The 19,779-nt window shown below is 41.6% G+C and overlaps 1 protein-coding gene across 1 annotated transcript in view; it reads right to left on the bottom strand.

The window, feature by feature from the left end:
* ca8 (carbonic anhydrase VIII) overlaps nt 1-19,383 on the bottom strand; it is a 23,500-nt gene extending 4,117 nt beyond the window's left edge. The window contains exons 1-7 of the mRNA XM_083548139.1: nt 18,882-19,383; nt 14,563-14,754; nt 14,349-14,473; nt 9,201-9,296; nt 8,984-9,046; nt 7,557-7,605; nt 7,290-7,402 (exon numbers count right to left, since the gene is read on the bottom strand). Of these exons, the coding sequence (XP_083404265.1) occupies nt 7,290-7,402; nt 7,557-7,605; nt 8,984-9,046; nt 9,201-9,296; nt 14,349-14,473; nt 14,563-14,754; nt 18,882-18,954 (711 nt within the window). The 5' untranslated portion in view covers nt 18,955-19,383. The remainder of the gene's footprint in view (nt 1-7,289; nt 7,403-7,556; nt 7,606-8,983; nt 9,047-9,200; nt 9,297-14,348; nt 14,474-14,562; nt 14,755-18,881) is intronic.
* Nucleotides 19,384-19,779: the final 396 nt, after the last annotated feature.

Raw genomic sequence — 19,779 nt, 5'->3', positions numbered from 1 at the left:
GTGTAAGGTGTGTGTAAGGTGTGTATATAGTGTGTGTAAGGTGTGTATATGGTGTGTGTAAGGTTTGTATATGGTGTGTGTAAGGTGTGTGTAAGCTGTGTAAGGTGTGTATATTGTGTGTGTATAGTGTGTGTAAGGTGTGTATATGGTGTGTGTGTAAGGTGTGTTTAAGGTGTGTGTAAGGTGTGTGTAAGGTGTGTATATGGTGTGTGTAAGGTGTGTATATGGTGTGTGTATGGTGTGTATAGTGTGTGTAGGGTGTGTGTAAGGTGTGTATATAGTGTGTGTGTAAGGTGTGTGTAGGGTGTGTGTAGGGTGTGTGTATAATGTATGTAGGGTGTGTGTATGGTGTGTGTAAGGTGTGTGTATGATGTGTGTGTAAGGTGTGTGTGTAAGGTGTGTGTAAGGTGTGTGAAAGGTGTGTGTATGGTGTGTGTTGGGTGTGTGTAGGGTGTGTGTAAGGTGTGTATATAGTGTGTATATGGTGTGTGTAAGGTGTGTATAAGGTGTGTATATGGTGTGTGTAAGGTGTGTATATGATGTGTGTATGGTGTGTGTAAGGTGTGTATATAGTGTGTGTATGGTGTGTGTAAGGTGTGTGTATAGTGTGTGTAGGGTGTGTGTATAATGTGTGTAGAGTGTGTGTATGGTGTGTGTAAGGTGTGAATATGGTGTGTGTGTGTAAGGTGTGTGTATAATGTGTGTATGGTGTGTGTAAGGTGTGTATATGGTGTGTGTGTGTAAGGTGTGTGAAAGGTGTGTGTGTAAGGTGTGTGTAGGGTGTGTATATAGTGTGTGTAAGGTGTGTGTAAGGTGTGTATATGGTGTGTGTAAGGTGTGTGTATATGGTGTGTGTAGGGTGTGTGTAAGGTGTGTATATAGTGTGTGTAAGGTGTGTATAGGGTGTGTGTATGGTGTGTATAGGGTGTGTATAGGGTGTGTGTAAGGTGTGTGTAAGGTGTATATGGTGTGTGTAAGGTGTGTGTAAGGTGTGTATATGGTGTGTATATGGTCTGTGTAAGGTGTGTATATGGTGTGTGTGTGTAAGGTGTGTATATGGTGTGCGTTAGGTGTGTGTCAGTTGTGTGTATGGTGTGTGTAGGGTGTGTGTATGGTGTGTGTAAGGTGTGTATATGGTGTGTATATGGTGTGTATATGGTGTGTGTAGGGTGTGTGTAAGGTGTGTGTAGGGTGTGTGTAAGGTGTGTATATAGTGTGTGTAGGGTGTGTGTATAATGTGTGTAGGGTGTGTGTATATGGTGTGTGTAAGGTGTGTATATGGTGTGTGTGTAAGGTGTGTATATGGTGTGTGTGTGTGTAGGGTGTGTGTAAGGTGTGTATATGGTGTGTGTGTAAGGTGTGTGTAAGGTGTGTGAAAGGTGTGTGTATGGTGTGTGTAGGGTGTGTATATGGTGTGTGTAAGGTGTGTATATGGTGTGTGTAAGGTGTGTGTATGGTGTGTGTAAGGTGTGTGTGAGGTGTGTGTGTGTAAGGTGTGTGTAAGGTGTGTATATGGTGTGTATATGGTCTGTGTAAGGTGTGTATATGGTGTGTGTGTAAGGTGTGTATATGGTGTGTGTAAGGTGTGTGTATGGTGTGTATATGGTGTGTGTAAGGTGTGTATATAGTGTGTGTAAGGTGTGTGTAAGGTGTGTATACGGTGTGTGTATGGTGTGTGTATGGTGTGTGTAAGGTGTGTATATGGTGTGTGTAAGGTGTGTGTATGGTGTGTGTGTAAGGTGTTTATATGGTGTGTGTAGGGTGTGTGTATGGTGTGTATAAATGGTGTGTGTAAGGTGTGTATATGGTGTGTGTAAGGTGTGTATATGGTGTGTGTGTAAGGTGTGTATATGGTGTGTCTAAGGTGTGTATATGGTGTCTATGTAAGGTGTGTATATTGTGTCTGTGTAAGGTGTGTATATGGTGTGTGTGTGTAAAGTGTGTATATGGTGTGTGTGTAAGGTGTGTGTATGGTGTGTGTATGGTGTGTGTATTTGGTGTGTGTATGGTGTGTGTAGGGTGTGTGTAAGGTGTGTGTAGGGTGTGTGTAAGGTGTGTATATAGTGTGTGTAAGGTGTGTATATAGTGTGTAAGGTGTGTATATGGTGTGTGTAAGGTGTGTGTATGGTGTGTATATGGTGTGTGTAAGGTGTGTATATGGTGTGTGTAAGGTTTGTGTAAGGTGTGTATATGGTGTGTGTAAGGTGTGTATATGGTGTGTGTAAGGTGTGTGTGAGGTGTGTATATGGTGTATGTAAGGTGTGTGTAAGGTGTGTGTATGGTGTGTATATGGTGTGTGTAAGGTGTGTATGGTGTGTGTGTAAGGTGTGTGTATGGTGTGTGTATGGTGTGTATAGTGTGTGTAGGGTGTGTGTAGGGTGTGTGTAGAGTGTTTGTAGGGTGTGTGTAAGATGTATGTGAAGTGTGTGAAAGGTGTGTGTATGGTGTGTGTAAGGTGTGTATATGGGGTGTGTAAGTTGTGTATATGGAGTGTGTAAGGTGTGTGTAGGGTGTGTGTATGGTGTGTGTAAGGTGTGTGTAGAGTCTGTGTGTAGGGTGTGTGTATATGGTGTGTGTAAGGTGTGTGTTTGGTGTGTAAGGTGTGAATATGGTGTGTGTAAGGTTTGTGTAAGGTGTGTGTAAGGTATGTATTTAGTGTGTGTAGGGTGTGTGTGAGGTGTGTATATGGGGTGTGTAAGTTGTGTATATGGAGTGTGTATGGAGTGTGTAAGGTGTGTGTAGGGTGAGTGTAAGGTGTGTGTAAGGTGTGTATATGGTGTGTGTAAGGTGTGTGTAAGGTTTGTGTATGGTGTGTGTAAGGTGTGTGTAAGGTGTGTAAGGTGTGTATATGGTGTGTGTATGGTGTGTATATGGTGTGTGTGTATGGTGTGTATATGGTGTGTGTGTATGGTGTGTATATGGTGTGTGTAAGCTGTGTATATGGTGTGTGTAAGGTGTGTGTAAGGTGTGTGTAAGGTGTGTGTATGGTGTGTATATGGTGTGTGTGTATGGTGTGTATATGGTGTGTGTGTATGGTGTGTATATGGTGTGTGTGTATGGTGTGTGTAAGGTGTGCGTTTGGTGTGTAAGGTGTGTATATGGTGTGTGTATGGTGTGTGTAAGGTGTGTATATGGTGTGTGTAAGGTGTGCGTTTGGTGTGTAAGTTGTGTGTATGGTGTGTGTAGGGTGTGTGTATGGTGTGTGTAGGGTGTGTGTAGGGTGTGTGTATGGTGTGTGTAAGGTGTGTGTAAGGTGTGCGTTTGGTGTGTAAGGTGTGTATATGGTTTGTATATGGTGGGTGTAAGGTGTGTGTAAGGTGTGTGTATGGGGTGTGTAAGTTGTGTATAGAGTGTGTGTAGGGTGTGTGTATGGTGTGTGTAAGGTGTGTGTAAGGTGTGTGTAGAGTGTGTGTGTAGGGTGTGTGTAAGGTGTGTATTTGGTGTGTGTAAGGTGTGTGTTTGGTGTGTGTATGGTGTGTGTAAGGTGTGTAAGGTGTGTATATGGGGTGTATATGGGGTGTGTAAGTTGTGTATATAGTGTGTGTAAGGTGTGTGTATGGTGTGTATATGGTGTGTGTAAGGTGTGTATATGGTGTGTGTGTAAGGTGTGTATATGGTGTGTCTAAGGTGTGTATATGGTGTCTATGTAAGGTGTGTATATTGTGTCTGTGTAAGGTGTGTATATGGTGTGTGTGTGTAAAGTGTGTATATGGTGTGTGTGTAAGGTGTGTATATGGTGTGTGTGTAAGGTGTGTGTATGGTGTGTGTATTTGGTGTGTGTATGGTGTGTGTAGGGTGTGTGTAAGGTGTGTATATAGTGTGTGTAAGGTGTGTATATAGTGTGTAAGGTGTGTATATGGTGTGTGTAAGGTGTGTGTATGGTGTGTATATGGTGTGTGTAAGGTGTGTATATGGTGTGTGTAAGGTTTGTGTAAGGTGTGTATATGGTGTGTGTAAGGTGTGTATATGGTGTGTGTAAGGTGTGTGTGAGGTGTGTATATGGTGTATGTAAGGTGTGTGTAAGGTGTGTGTATGGTGTGTATATGGTGTGTGTAAGGTGTGTATGGTGTGTGTGTAAGGTGTGTGTATGGTGTGTGTATGGTGTGTATAGTGTGTGTAGGGTGTGTGTAGAGTGTTTGTAGGGTGTGTGTAAGATGTATGTGAAGTGTGTGAAAGGTGTGTGTATGGTGTGTGTAAGGTGTGTATATGGGGTGTGTAAGTTGTGTATATGGAGTGTGTAAGGTGTGTGTAGGGTGTGTGTATGGTGTGTGTAAGGTGTGTGTAGAGTCTGTGTGTAGGGTGTGTGTATATGGTGTGTGTAAGGTGTGTGTTTGGTGTGTAAGGTGTGAATATGGTGTGTGTAAGGTTTGTGTAAGGTGTGTGTAAGGTATGTATTTAGTGTGTGTAGGGTGTGTGTGAGGTGTGTATATGGGGTGTGTAAGTTGTGTATATGGAGTGTGTATGGAGTGTGTAAGGTGTGTGTAGGGTGAGTGTAAGGTGTGTGTAAGGTGTGTATATGGTGTGTGTAAGGTGTGTGTAAGGTGTGTGTAAGGTTTGTGTATGGTGTGTGTAAGGTGTGTGTAAGGTGTGTATATGGTGTGTGTATGGTGTGTGTGTATGGTGTGTATATGGTGTGTGTGTATGGTGTGTATATGGTGTGTGTGTATGGTGTGTATATGGTGTGTGTATGGTGTGTGTAAGGTGTGTGTAAGGTGTGTGTAAGGTGTGTGTAAGGTGTGTGTATGGTGTGTGTATGGTGTGTATATGGTGTGTGTGTATGGTGTGTATATGGTGTGTGTGTATGGTGTGTATATGGTGTGTGTGTATGGTGTGTGTAAGGTGTGCGTTTGGTGTGTAAGGTGTGTATATGGTGTGTGTATGGTGTGTGTAAGGTGTGTATATGGTGTGTGTAAGGTGTGCGTTTGGTGTGTAAGTTGTGTGTATGGTGTGTGTAGGGTGTGTGTATGGTGTGTGTAGGGTGTGTGTATGGTGTGTGTAAGGTGTGTGTAAGGTGTGCGTTTGGTGTGTAAGGTGTGTATATGGTTTGTATATGGTGGGTGTAAGGTGTGTGTAAGGTGTGTGTATGGGGTGTGTAAGTTGTGTATAGAGTGTGTGTAGGGTGTGTGTAGGGTGTGTGTATGGTGTGTGTAAGGTGTGTGTAGAGTGTGTGTGTAGGGTGTGTGTAAGGTGTGTATTTGGTGTGTGTAAGGTGTGTGTTTGGTGTGTGTATGGTGTGTGTAAGGTGTGTAAGGTGTGTATATGGGGTGTATATGGGGTGTGTAAGTTGTGTATATAGTGTGTGTAAGGTGTGTGTAAGGTGTGTGTATGGTGTGTGTAAGGTGTGTGTAAGGTGTGTGTTTGGTGTGTGTTTGGTGTGTGTTTGGTGTGTGTTTGGTGTGTGTATATGGTGTGTGTATATGGTGTGTGTATATGGTGTGTGTATGATGTGTGTATGGTGTGTGTATATTGTGTATATGGTGTGTGTATGATGTGTGTATGGTGTGTGTATGGTGTGTGTAAGGTGTGTGTAAGGTGTGTGTAAGGTGTGTGTAAGGTGTGTATGGAGTGTGTATAGTGTGTGTAAGGTGTGTGTAAGGTGTGTGTATGGTGTGTGTATGGTGTGTGTATGGTGTGTGTATGGTGTGTGTTTGGTGTGTGTTTGGTGTGTGTTTGGTGTGTGTTTGGTGTGTGTTTGGTGTGTATATGGTGTGTGTGTATGGTGTGTGTGTTTGGTGTGTGTATATGGTGTGTGTATGATGTGTGTATATTGTGTATATGGTGTGTGTATGATGTGTGTATGATGTGTATATGGTGTGTGTATGGTGTGTGTATGGTGTGTGTTTGGTGTGTGTTTGGTGTGTGTATATGGTGTGTGTATATGGTGTGTGTATATGGTGTGTGTATATGGTGTGTGTATGATGTGTGTATATTGTGTATATGGTGTGTGTATGATGTGTGTATGATGTGTGTATGGTGTGTGTATATGGTGTGTGTATATGGTGTGTGTATATGGTGTGTGTATGATGTGTGTATGGTGTGTGTATGGTGTGTGTATGGTGTGTGTATGGTGTGTGTATGGTGTGTGTATGGTGTGTGTGGTGTGTGTTTGGTGTGTGTATATGGTGTGTGTATGGTGTGTGTATATTGTGTATATGGTGTGTGTATGATGTGTGTATGGTGTGTGTATGGTGTGTGTATGGTGTGTGTATGGTGTGTGTAAGGTGTGTGTATGGAGTGTGTATTGTGTGTGTATAGTGTGTGTATAGTGTGTGTAAGGTGTGTGTAAGGTGTGTGTAAGGTGTGTATGGAGTGTGTATAGTGTGTGTAAGGTGTGTGTAAGGTGTGTATGGAGTGTGTATTGTGTGTGTAAGGTGTGTGTAAGGTGTGTGTAAGGTGTGTGTAAGGTGTGTGTAAGGTGTGTGTAAGGTGTGTGTATGGAGTGTGTATTGTGTGTGTATAGTGTGTGTAAGGTGTGTGTAAGGTGTGTATGGAGTGTGTATTGTGTGTGTATAGTGTGTGTAAGGTGTGTGTATTGTGTGTGTATAGTGTGTGTAAGGTGTGTGTAAGGTGTGTGTAAGGTGTGTGTATGGAGTGTGTATTGTGTGTGTATAGTGTGTGTAAGGTGTGTGTAAGGTGTGTATGGAGTGTGTATTGTGTGTGTATAGTGTGTGTAAGGTGTGTGTAAGGTGTGTGTATGGTGTGTATATGGTGTGTGTATGGTGTGTGTAAGGTGTGTATGGAGTGTGTATTGTGTGTGTATAGTGTGTGTAAGGTGTGTGTAAGGTGTGTATGGAGTGTGTATTGTGTGTGTATAGTGTGTGTAAGGTGTGTGTAAGGTGTGTATGGAGTGTGTATTGTGTGTGTATAGTGTGTGTAAGGTGTGTGTAAGGTGTGTGTAAGGTGTGTGTATGGTGTGTATATGGTGTGTGTATGGTGTGTGTAAGGTGTGTATGGAGTGTGTATTGTGTGTGTATAGTGTGTGTAAGGTGTGTGTAAGGTGTGTGTAAGGTGTGTGTAAGGTGTGTATGGAGTGTGTATTGTGTGTGTATAGTGTGTGTAAGGTGTGTGTAAGGTGTGTGTATGGAGTGTGTATTGTGTGTGTATAGTGTGTGTATAGTGTGTGTAAGGTGTGTATGGAGTGTGTATTGTGTGTGTAAGGTGTGTGTAAGGTGTGTGTAAGGTGTGTGTAAGGTGTGTGTATGGTGTGTATATGGTGTGTGTATGGTGTGTGTAAGGTGTGTATGGAGTGTGTATTGTGTGTGTATAGTGTGTGTAAGGTGTGTATTTACCTGCATCTGTGAGATGGTTAGCGGGTAGCGGTAGAGGATCCAGGTGACTTTCTCGCTACACGGCGGCGTCGTTAATGATCCTTCATACACCCAGTAATCTCTCAATAACGGATCTGTAACAAAACATCACAGTACACACACACTTTTAATGTAATGTTTTATGTTAAATTGGTGGTTTTTTTCACCAGAATATTATAATTATTTTAATTTTTACAAATATATACATAAATATAAAACTATAAAACCATGAAATAAAGATTCACTCACCAGGTAATAAAGTGTTTGGGTTGAAACAGGGAATAATTTTAGTTTTTCCCTGAAAAGACAAACACAATCATTTATTGGACAAAAGCAAAAGTAGAGAGAATAAATTCCTTCGGGGAAAAAAGTGATGGTGCCCATATAAAAGAGGTGTGTGTGTGTGTGTGTGTGTGTGTGTGTGTGTGTGTGTGTGTGTGTGTGTGTGTGTGTGTGTGTGTGGGAACCCAAGTGTTACAGGCAGGTTCAGAATGTAGACACTTCAGTTTAGACATTTTTTTAATTTTCCATTTAATTTGTAAATGAAAACATTTAAATATTTGCTAATAGTCATATGGGATGAAGTAAATCAGATAAAGATGAGATTAATAAGATCACTATAATGAGATGCAAGATAAAGTGGTAGTTTGGTTGAAAGAGACAGATGTAAAGGAGATCTCAAAACTAGAGACCACTAAAATAACAAAGTCCACTAAAGGTGGTAGAACATTCTCACATTTAGCTCCTAAACTCTGGAATAGTCTTCCTGACAGTGTTCAGGGCTCAGACACACTCTCCCAGTTTAAGTGCAGATTAAAGACGTATGTTTTTAGCGAGTTTTACACATAACACACATCACACATCATAACCTTGTGCTCCAGAACATCTGATCACATGCACATTATCAACTTGTGCTGTTAATATCATGAACAGCAGCTATGCTAATTCCTCTCCACTGCTTCTCTTTCTCTCCCCATCCCGAGGCTTCCTGAGGTTCCTTCAGCTCCAGTCATGTCCCACCTCATGAAAATTATGGACTTCTTTGAAGAAGTAGATGCCGAACTCACAAACATCCAGAACCATCTAGAGACGTACCAGTGACAAATGGATTCCACTTCATGTGGAGTTTGGACACTGGACCTCTTTGAGTGTTTAAAGGCTCTGGCATGGAGAAGCTGGTGTTGGATCTGTGATGATCTCAGATGTTGAGCTATTTTATGAGTTGCTCAGCAGCTCCTAGTTTTATAACCATAATGACTGTAGAAGACTGTAGAAAGATCATCAGTCATAATCACACACTCCAGTGCTCATGTTAGTTCTCACTCTCCAGTGTTCTGTAGTGTTTAAAGACTATAATCACACTCTTGATGTCACCCAAATGAGGATGAGGTTCTGCTTTTGAGTCTGGTTCCTCTCAAGGTTTCTTCCTCATAACATCTGAGGGAGTTTTTCCTTCACCACAGTCACCACGGTGCTCATCAGAGATAAACACACACCATTCACCTTAAGTCTTAACATTCTGTAAAGCTGCTTTGAGACGATGTCTGTTGTAAAAAGTGCAATAGAAATAAATTTGACTTGACTTAATGTGAGAAACCAAAAGAAGAAGAAAAAGAAGAAGATAAGGTGAATGTGTGTGTGTGTGTGTGTGTGTGTGTGTGTGTGCAAAGTCTTACTTTATACTGCAGGTCTTGTAGCACCTCTGTAACAGCCTTCAGTCCCAGATGCTCCTTACCGATCTACACAACACACACACACACACAGAGGAGTCACACACACACAGAGGAGTCACACAAACACATACTCTCACATACATTCCGAAATATTTCGCATGCATACACACACACACACACACACACACACACACACACACACACACACACACACACACACCTGGACGAAGAGTGCAATGATGAGGATGCCGTTCTTCTTGCCCATGGCATCTTCCACAGTGTTGAACAAAGTGCTGTTCCAGTGGATCAGATGGAGCTACAGGACACACACACACACACACACACACACACACACACACAAACACACACACATTAATGTTAGCAGCATAAACAGGGAAGTGTTCCTGCTGTGCCTCTGACACTGGTGACTCCTTCCTCACAACTGTTTTCATACATTTTCATATCGTCACAGCGTGCGCTTTATACGTCCCCGTTGCTATAGAAACCATCACGTATCACCACAAGAACACATTAACCTTCACTACTACCAGAACTGCAGCAGAAAATTAATCAGAGCACAGGATTCTTCCTTCCTTTTTTCTTTTTCTCTCTCTCTCGAGGTTGCTTTTCATCATTACAATTCATTTATCATACAATGTTTCTGTTCTTTCTTTGTATTTAAAACTGTTTCTTTAAATAATTATTGATATAAAGTTTAAAGTTATCAAAAAAACAAACAAAGCGTTTCCTCTGACTATTACAAAGCAGGATTCAGTGCAAGAGTGTGTAAAAGGTGGCAGGTGTGTAGGACGTGTGTGTGTGTGTGTGTGTGTGTGTGTGTGTGTGTGTGTGTGTGTGTGTGTGTGTGTGTGTGTGTGTGTGCGCACTTGTGTTCAGGGCTTTAAGTATTGTGTAAAGAGCTCTTAGTATTGTCTGTGTCTCTGCATACAGTGTCACACACTTGTTTAACTACATCACGTCAAACAGTAAAAAACACACACACACACACACACACACACACACACACACACACACACACACACACACACACACACACACACGCGTATACAAAGACAGGCACAAATAACACCCACATCATCAGATGCCAGTCAATAAATGATTTTACTTTTGTACATAATTTACGTCAAACCACCTCACGTTAAAAAAACTCACGTACGTCTTACGTAGTGTCTCTAATCCCTTTAGTCTTATATTTACATTTACAGCATTCCTCAGACAGCCCTCAAACTACATTTATCTGATTTAAACACCTAAGCAGGTGAGGGGTAAGGGGCCTCATCCAGAGTCCCAACAGTGGCAGTTTGTTGCTGCTGGGCTTTAAACTAATGACCTTCAGATCACTGAGCTGCCATTTCCCTTCTCCTGAGTAATAAGTGAGTTTTTATTGAAATTGCTTCAACTTTCTTCTGTTTTATGAAAGTATTTACTGATTTATATTTACAGATTGAATTTTTAGGATTTTTTTAAAGAGATTTTTTGTTGTTTGTAAATGTTCTTTACTTCACTTTGCCCACGTTTAATTATAATAAAATGTTTTGGCCTTTGCCAGTCTGTCAGTTCATTCACTGTCCTGATGTCCATTGGTCTGGACACATTTCATTCCTGTCAATTCAGCTATTTGTTGGTCCATCAGTCAGTCCATCTGTCCACCTACGTATCTGTATATCTATCTACAGCCCCATTTCCAAAAATGCTGGTACACTGTGTAAAATGTAAATACATTTTGAAACAGAATTTATACCATTTTTAGGATAAAATAAGGTCATTTTGAATTTGATGACTGCAACACCTCTTTAAAAAGTTGAGACAGGGCCGTGTTTCCCACTGTGTAGCGTCTTAATACATCTGGGAACTGAGGAGAGCAGTTGCTGAAGTTTTGGGAGAGGAATGTTGTCCCATATTTGTCTGATACAGAATTCTAGCAGCTCAACAGTTCTGGGTTTCTTTTGTTGTATTTTTTATTTCATGATGCCCCACATGTTTTCACTTGGTAAAAGGTCTAGAATGCAGACAGGTCACTTCAGCACCCAGACTCTTCTACTCTGAAGTCTTGCTGTTGTAATAGATTCAGTATGCAGTTAGCATTGTCTTGCTCAAATATGCAGGACCTACCCTGAGAAAGATGTTTTCATTTATTGCTCTAAAACCTGTAGATAGCGTTCAGCGTTGATGGAGCCTTTTCAAGTGTGCAAGCTTCCCAGGCACTAATGCTCCACCATACCATCAGAGATGCAGCTTTATTAACTGAACGCTGATAACAAGCCAGATGATCCCTCTCCTCTTTAGTACGGAGGATGTAGTGTCCATGGTTTCCAAAAAGTTACAAATTAAAATGTTAGATAGAGCAGTTTTCCACTTTGCATCTGTAAATTTTAAATTAGCTTTGATCCAGAGAGGATGGTGGTGTTTCTGGATCACGTTCAACTCAACTCAATTCAAGCTTTATTGTCATTCTTCCACATACACAGTATACAAAAAAACTAAATGCCGTTACTACGGACCAAAGTGCATTGAATGTAAAACAGCAAATGTAACATTAAACATAAATAAAGAGTTAATATTAGACATAGCAGAGTTAAGGTGTGATACATATAAGGTAGATGTAATAGATATGAGGTTGGGATGTAGGTAATGTAAGAACAAAGTTAAGTAGAGTGCGAGTGCGCAGTCAGAGTGACCGGGTGCAATGCCAGTGTGTAATGTTTAGAATGTACAAGTGTACACAATGTACAAGTGTGTAATGTCTAACGGAATGGGTGGATGTCCATAGTAAACAGTAAGTCTCTGTGTGTAGATGTCTGCAGATGTGCTACAGTGTCCAATGTGTATCTTTAATGCACAGTAAAGTGGCTGAATGCAAGTGTGCGTTATTGTCTATTGATATCCATAGTGCACAATAAAGGAGGAGGAAGCAGGGTCATGGGTGGCACCAGGGGGTTTAGGGCTTGGGCGAACAAACAGTTGCAGAACCTTGTAGTGTGGGTTCTGATGCATCTTAACCTCCTGCCTGATGGCAAAGTCTTGAATAGTCTGTGGGGGAGGTGAGAGGAATCCTTCATAATTGTAGAGTCTCTGCGAATGCAGCGTGTATTAAAAATGCCATTAATAGAGGGAAGGAAGACCCCTATGATCCACTCAGCTGTCCTCACTATGTGCTGTAGGGACTTTGCATTCTGAGGTTTTGCAGTTTCTGAACCACACAGTGATGCAGCTGGCCAGGACACTTTTCACAGTTTTTTTTGTAGAAGGTGGTAAGTATGAGTGGTGGGAAGCTGGCTCTCTTTAACCTCCTCAGGTAGTGAAAACGTTGTTGAGCCTTCTTTGCAGTGGGGTTGGTGTTGGTAGTCAACGTGAGGTCATTAGAGATGTTTACACCAAGAAACAGGGTACTGACTCTCTCCACTACTGGGCCACTGATAAAGAGGAAAGGGTGGACACCCGACCTTTTCCTGAAGTCGACAACGATTTCATTTGTTTTATCTACATTAAAAGATAAGTTATTGTTGTGACACCAGTTCAGCAGTTGTTCCACCTCCTCTTCTTATGGTGTTTTATCGTCTTTGTTGATGAGACCCACTACTGTCATGACGTCAGCAAACTTGGTGATGAGGTTGGATTCTGACTTTGCAGTCGTGGGTAAGCAGAGTGAACAGCAGTGGGCTGAGCCTTGGGGAGCACCTGTGTTTAGTCTAATGGTGCCTGATGTTCTGCTGGCGATGCACACTGACTGATCTCTCTGTCAGGAAGTCTAGAATCCAGTTGCAGATGTGCTACAGTGTCGAATGTGCATCTTTAATGCACAATAAAGTGGCGGAATGCAAGTGTGCGGTAATGTCTATTAAAGTCCATAGTGCACAATTAAAAGGAGGAAGCAGGGTTATGGGCTACAAAGCTTGACGCCTGTCAATGTTGACTTCTTGGGCAACAGGATAATAAATAGTCTTTTTGAAGCTCGCAGGGACCACAGCCTGGCTCAGGGAGATGCTGAAGATGTCTGTGAGGACACCTGCCAGCTGGTCAGCACATTCCCTGGGCACTCTCCCTGGTATGTTATCTGGGCCTGCAGCTTTTCATGGGTTGACTCTAGATAGTGTCTTCCTCACATCAGCTGTAGCCAGGCAGAGCAACGGCAGAGCTTCAAATCGTGCGTAGAAGTTGTTTAACATGTCAGGGAGATGGGGGTCACTGTTGATGGCATTTGAGGTGATTTTGTGGTCAGTTAGGGCCTGAATGTCATGTCCCATGTGTCTGGGGTCCTTAGTATCACAGAAGGGATTGTTAATTTACTGTGCATACTGGTGTTTTGCTTTCTTGATGGTTTTGGAAAGCTTAGCCCTTGCAGACCTAAGCGGTCCTTCTACTCCAACCTTGAAGACAGCATCTCTCTGTCTGAGCAAGGCATGGACCTCACCAGTCATCCACGGCTTCTGGTTAGCCACAGTAACGTCCTCAATGCACTTCACTATGTGCCCAGTCACAGATTTAGTGTATACATCCAGACAGATGTGTTGGACATAGATGGCAGGGTCCCATAACATTTTTCAGTCCATCACTCAAAACAGTTCTGTAGGGATGTTGTGGAGCTCTCACAGCCCTTCGTTAGCATTAGCACTAGCATTTGTGCTATGCGGGGTGTATTATTATAATAGTGTTGAATTCTCACAGGAGATAATACAGCCGGCATTTCGCCACTAAAAACTCCAGCTGTGGTGAGCACTGCGTGGTGACTATTGTGGTGTTGATGCACCAGTTATTGTTTACATAAACACAGAGACTCACCACATCCATCCATCCGGTATCGATTTTCTTCTGCACAAAGATTTCTTCAGATTCATTGAAACTTTGGATGATATTATGTTCTGTAAATGACCCAAACTGTTTCGCAGTTTGATGTTGAGGAACATTATTCTGAAACTGTTCCACAGTTTAAAGTCACAGTCTTTCACAGGTTAAAACTTTATAATTAACATTATAAGTTGCTAAATGTTTCTCCAACTGTTTAATTATAATAAATAACTTTTTCCAGATTGTTGTTGCTCCGTCCCAACTTTTTTTTTTGGTGTTTCCTCAGTTTAAACATTTGTTATGATTTCTATGTTCTATAGTGAATAAAATATGGGTTTATGTGATTTGCAAATCATTGCATTCCATCCATTCAGTGCAGATGATCATTTTGGCATTTTTTTTGAAGATCATTTATGGTTGTTTTTTTTACAAGGTATTTCTTTTATTTGTTTAGTCAGGAGTTTCTTCTTTAAATTTTATTTATTTGATAGTATATACATTATACAACTGTTTAAGTTTGTTTAACATGTAAGTTTGTTGTGTGTGTGTAATAATAACTGACCTCCATGGGAAAAGCCTTGAAGTTGACAGTGTGTTCGGAGCCTCTCTGATTTTCTTTGCCCCAGTGAAAGCGGACTTCATGCAGTTCGAACTCATGGTCACTGGGCAGAGGTCCTCCAGTCACCACTGCAGAGAGAGAGAGAAGATACACAGGTGTCTCTAGATGTATAGTGAAGAGACTTTCTGTTCCCTCACTCCAGGTGCATGCTGGGTACCTGACTTGGACTTGAGCATGATCCTGACGGTGTGTCCGTCGTTGATGACCTCACAGTCTCTACACACCACGTAGTTGTGTGTTAAACCCACTTCCAGGAGCCGGGGGTCGTAACAAGCCTCTCTGGAGTTCAGGTTTATGGGAGACTGATTTTCTCCATTCGCTTCAGGGAACAGCAGACCCCATTCCACACCTTCACACACACACACACACACACACACACACACACACACACACACACACACACACACACACACACACACCTTCATTATCTAACATTAAAAACATTATTATAGAAACCATAATCTAAACTCATAGACTAATCCACACCTCCTGACCAATCAATCAGAGCACAGGACTGTAGTACTGCAATATATTACCAAAAGTATATGGACACCTGACCATACGATATTCTGCTTTATTCCACTTCCAGTCTTCATTTGCTCTTATAATAACCTCCACTATTCTGGGAAGATGTTCAACTAGATTTTTGTGGAGATTCAATCAGCCACAAATGTGTTTAATAGAGTTGGAGCTCTGTAGCAGGAGCTCTTCCACCAAATCCAACCAATGAAAAGCAGATCTTCATGGAGCTGGCTTTGTGTACAGGAGCATTATCATGCTGGAACAGGTTTGGGTCTCCTAGTTTATTAGCACAGTGAGATAAAGCTACATGCTGAAGCTCCAGCTTGTGTTTGTTCACTAAATCAGTCAGTTCTGAGTTAATGAGGAACATGAGCTTGTGGTGCAATCAGACGTAGATGGTTGATCTGCAGATATCTATCAGTGCTGAGTGCTATAATTTCTCTCTCTCTCTCTCTCTCTCTCTCTCTCTCTCTCTCTCAGGGACAAATGAGAAAAACCACCAATGACCCTCAGAAAACAAAAAGTGTCTGGTAGAAGGCCACAATGCAGAGACCGAGGTCATGGAACAGAAACAGTGACGTACAAGAGCCGTGATCACTCACGAGAAGAGAGTGATCACCTTATACACGTTTTCTACGCAGAGAAAACACAAGACCTTGACTAGATTTTAGTGTAATTCAGCATAAACAAGAGCAAATCAGACACTGATGCTGGAGGATGTCAGGAGACTGCAGTTCCAATTCATTTAAAAGGCACTGAGAGGGTTGAAGAGGCCAGGAGACCCCTGGACACTTGAGATCTTCCACTCCAACCCTTACACCAACACACCATGTCTTCATGGAGCTAGGTTTGTGTACAGGAGCACCATGACGTTGGAACAGGAACAGTTTTTAGGCCATGTTCATTGGTCCATCTGATTTGATTGAGGACCTGAGTGCACATGCTGACCTCCAGCACCAAAGCTCTGGTTTGACGTGTAATGTTTTTTTCATCATTGGATTCTCTAAAGAAGATGAGCGATGTTCCATAGAACATCTATGGAACATATTGAACAAATAAGCCTGATCCATGAAGGCTCCTCCTCACAACTTTCAGAACTAAAAGGATGTGCTGTTGAGGTTTTGAGGAGTCCAGACTAAGATGAGTCAGAGCTGTTTCAGAGGAACGAGGAGGAACTAACATCAGGCAGAAGGTTTTAATGTTATGGTCAGAAAACTGGGAGAAGATCATGTCCTCTGTTCTTCTGTAAATCGCATGAGCTAATCTCAGCTGCGTCCTGCTAATAAAATCTCACTAAACTGGATTTATGAAGAACCCTGGCTTTCTTCTTTTCTGCGTCTTTAATGAGGAAGCTAAATAAAGATCTCCAAAGCCTCAGAGTCCCATCGCTATTAACGTCCAAGTTCCTGTACGAGTGAAAAAAGCTCCTTCAGGGCTTTTATCATGTTCTCATTTTTTCCTGAGCTGATTTTTTCTCCTAACTTGTTCTCCTTACACCCGAACCTGACTCTCGTTCTGTAAACGTACTGACCGAGTTCTGAGGAACAGGAAGAACATCTGCATCATTACCTGCTCAAACACGTACAGATTTTAGGTTTAACAGTAAGGGGCATGATTAGGGGTTAAACCGTAATCTGGTTTAAAGATCAATCAATCAATTAATCAATCAATAAACCAATAACGTATCCAGGTTTAAAATCATTACTATCATTAAGGATCATTTTTTGGACCAGTTCTAACGGTTCTGCAGTAACATCAGAACATCCTGGTTTTATCTTTAAACTGATTCACAGCAACAAAAAGTTAATTAAAGAGTAAAACTAATGTTTTTCTCATTTATTTAATGGATCTACTTTCATGATTTTTACTTTGATGTATAAAAAAAATACACTAAAAATAGATTTTGTGATTAAAATCAGATCGTTAATGATTTTTATTTTATTTCTATATAAATATATAATTAATGCTACCAGGCTGTAAGTTTTTGGATCATTATTTTTTCATAAATTGTTTAATTGTTTTCATTATTATTTTTAAATAATAGTTTTAAAAAGCAGAAATGTCCATATTAAAAAAAAAAAAATTTTCAGGTACAATAATAATAATAATAATAATAATAATAATTGGATGGGGGGGAAAGAATTTAAGCATTTCAATTAAAAAAAAATTTATAAATAAACCAGATGAATTTTTTGTTTCTGTGGATTAATAAAAGATTTTTCACTGTGCTGTTAATCCTGCACTCTGATTGGTCAGAAGGTGTTGATTAATTCTCTCACAGCAGTAGTGCAGGTTTATATTTAATCTCTGGTTGTAAACACGCTAAACTTCAGCTCTGCTTGTTCACAGGGTGGTGTGGTGAAGATCTCTGTGAGCAGGAATGTGTTTATGGAATGTTTATGGGAGGAGAGAGAGAATAATCAGAGGTCAGTGAAGGACAGAGCGTTTATCGCTGCTATAATAAAAGCATGAAACAGGATTAGTATAAAATGTAACTATAATCGGATAAAAAGCACGTCATTGGTAAACCTGTTCAAAATGATCTTTGTTGGTGCGTGTCGTCGGTGTAAAAGAATCGAGAACTTTCAGTTAGAGGAACATAATCATCTAAAAATCATCAGGTCCAGACTGGAGAAGCCGTTCCTGTAGAGAGTAAATAAATAACACGTCTTTACCTGTGTGTGTTTCTGTACAGGACGAGACGTACTGCAGTGTGTGTGTGTGTGTGTGTGTGTGTGTGTGTGTGTGTGTGTGTGTGTGTGTGTGTGTGTGTGTGTGCGCATGGCGGATGTTTGTCAGGGAGTGTAAATACGACCCTGTGTTTGAATTACTGTTAAAGAAACAAAACAGCACCCAAGACACACACTGACGATAAAGATCAGACTTTACATCCTCATCTTCTTCATTTCTATCTCATTTCATCATCTTCCTCATTTCATCCTCGGTTCACTCTTAGCTTCCTTAAGATCAAGGCGTAAACCTTGATCTTCCTCACTGATAATGATAATTACAACATCAAAGTTCCTCATTAAATCTGCATTACACCTTGATCTTCATCTTCCTCAGTGCATTCCTTGATTAATCTTCATTACACCTTGATCTTCCTCATCAAACCCTCCTCATCCTCATTAAACCCTTTATACACGGAATGAGAACTTCATCCATCACACCTTCGTGTGATTTGATTTATCTGAGAACACACACACACACACACACACACACTTCAATCTGGTTCAGACAGCAGCATTGTGGGACGCCTGAGAAGGTCACCAGGTGTTACATGTCCACAGTGAGACCACAGTGTCGTTATTCTGCTTTCTAAATGGGACGGAGACGTATCCTGGGAGCGTGAGGACGTCCCCTAGCTAGACAGGTTAATCAGTCCAGGTGCGGTCTCGTACTTTTTATCCAGTTATAGTTACACACAGTGCTGATCCTGTTTCCGTTATAGCAGCGATAAATGATCCGTCCTTCACTCACCCACACTGGAGACTCCTTCCATAAACACGTTTCTCCCTTAAACAACAAAACACTTCACTGCATCAACAATTATCTGTTGCTATAGAAACCATGTGAACCTCTGGAGGTTGAATTAACACTTTCTAACCAATCAGAGAGCAGGATTCAAGTAGAAAAGAAAAAGAAATGATTGTAATGGAGGAAGGGGGGGGGGGGCTTCTTTCTCTCCCTTTTTCTTTCCTAACTTCCCTTTTCCCCTTGTTTTAATGGAAAGCTATTCGTTATCTCTCACACACACACACACACACACACACACACACACACACACACACACACACACACACACACACACACACACACACACACACACACACACACACAGCATTGTCCTGGAGAGCAGCTCAGTGACTTTCTAACCACAATAAGGTGTGTGTTCAGTTCTCTCTCGTTTCACTCGCAGATAAACGAGTGCAGATCGGTCACTCGCTTCTTTACCTTCCTCATAGCCCCAGTCCAGCTCGTCTCTCCCAGGGATGGAACCAGACTCGTCCATCAGCAGGTCTGCCATTCCCACGTCTCTCTCCCTGTGACTGCTCCAAATCACGTCCTTGTCTCTCTCTGTGTGTGTGTGTGTGTGTGTGTGTGTGTGTGTGTGTGTGTGTGTGTGTGTGTGTTCAAGTTCAATTCAAAGCCATAAAATAAAAATCCTTGACAACACAATCACAGCCAAAAAGTTTTCAGGTTCTCCTCCTTCCTGCACTCGTTTACTCGGTCCCTTTCTCCCTAACACACACACACACACACACACACACACACACACACTCCTTCTTTTCCAGGTGACTCAAAGCTCCATACTGACTCCCAAACTCCTGATCCTTACTGAAGCAGACTGAGTCTCTCTCTCTCTCTCTCTCTCTCACACACACACACACACACACACACACACACACACACACACACACACACACACACTCTCTCTCTCTCTCTGATTGGCTGTACGATAAAATCAGCTGAGCAGCTCAAACTGGTTAAGAGTCCAACCACGAACGTAAACACACACACACACACACACACACACACACACACACACACACACACACACACACACACACACACACACACACACACACACAGGGGAAATGGGTGAGGTTATAAAACACCCAGTGAGAGAAAAGAATAGAAACGCTTGAAGAAAGAAAGAGGGAAGGATGGGGGGAGGGGAGGGGGGGGGGGTTAAAAAATAAACAGAATGACAGAAGAAAAGATAAAAGAGAGATAAATGATTCATGACGTCATTCTCATGGTGACTGTTTAATTAAACAAACAAAATATATAAATTAAAAAAGTGAAAGTAAAAGAAATTGGGGCGACAGAAGAAGTAAATACACGTGTA

This window comes from Silurus aristotelis (assembly GCF_946808225.1).
Source record: "Silurus aristotelis genome assembly, chromosome: 8".
NCBI lineage: Eukaryota > Metazoa > Chordata > Actinopteri > Siluriformes > Siluridae > Silurus > Silurus aristotelis.
The sequence above is the reverse complement of the archived record's forward strand: the minus strand, read 5'-3'. Positions and strand labels throughout refer to the sequence as shown.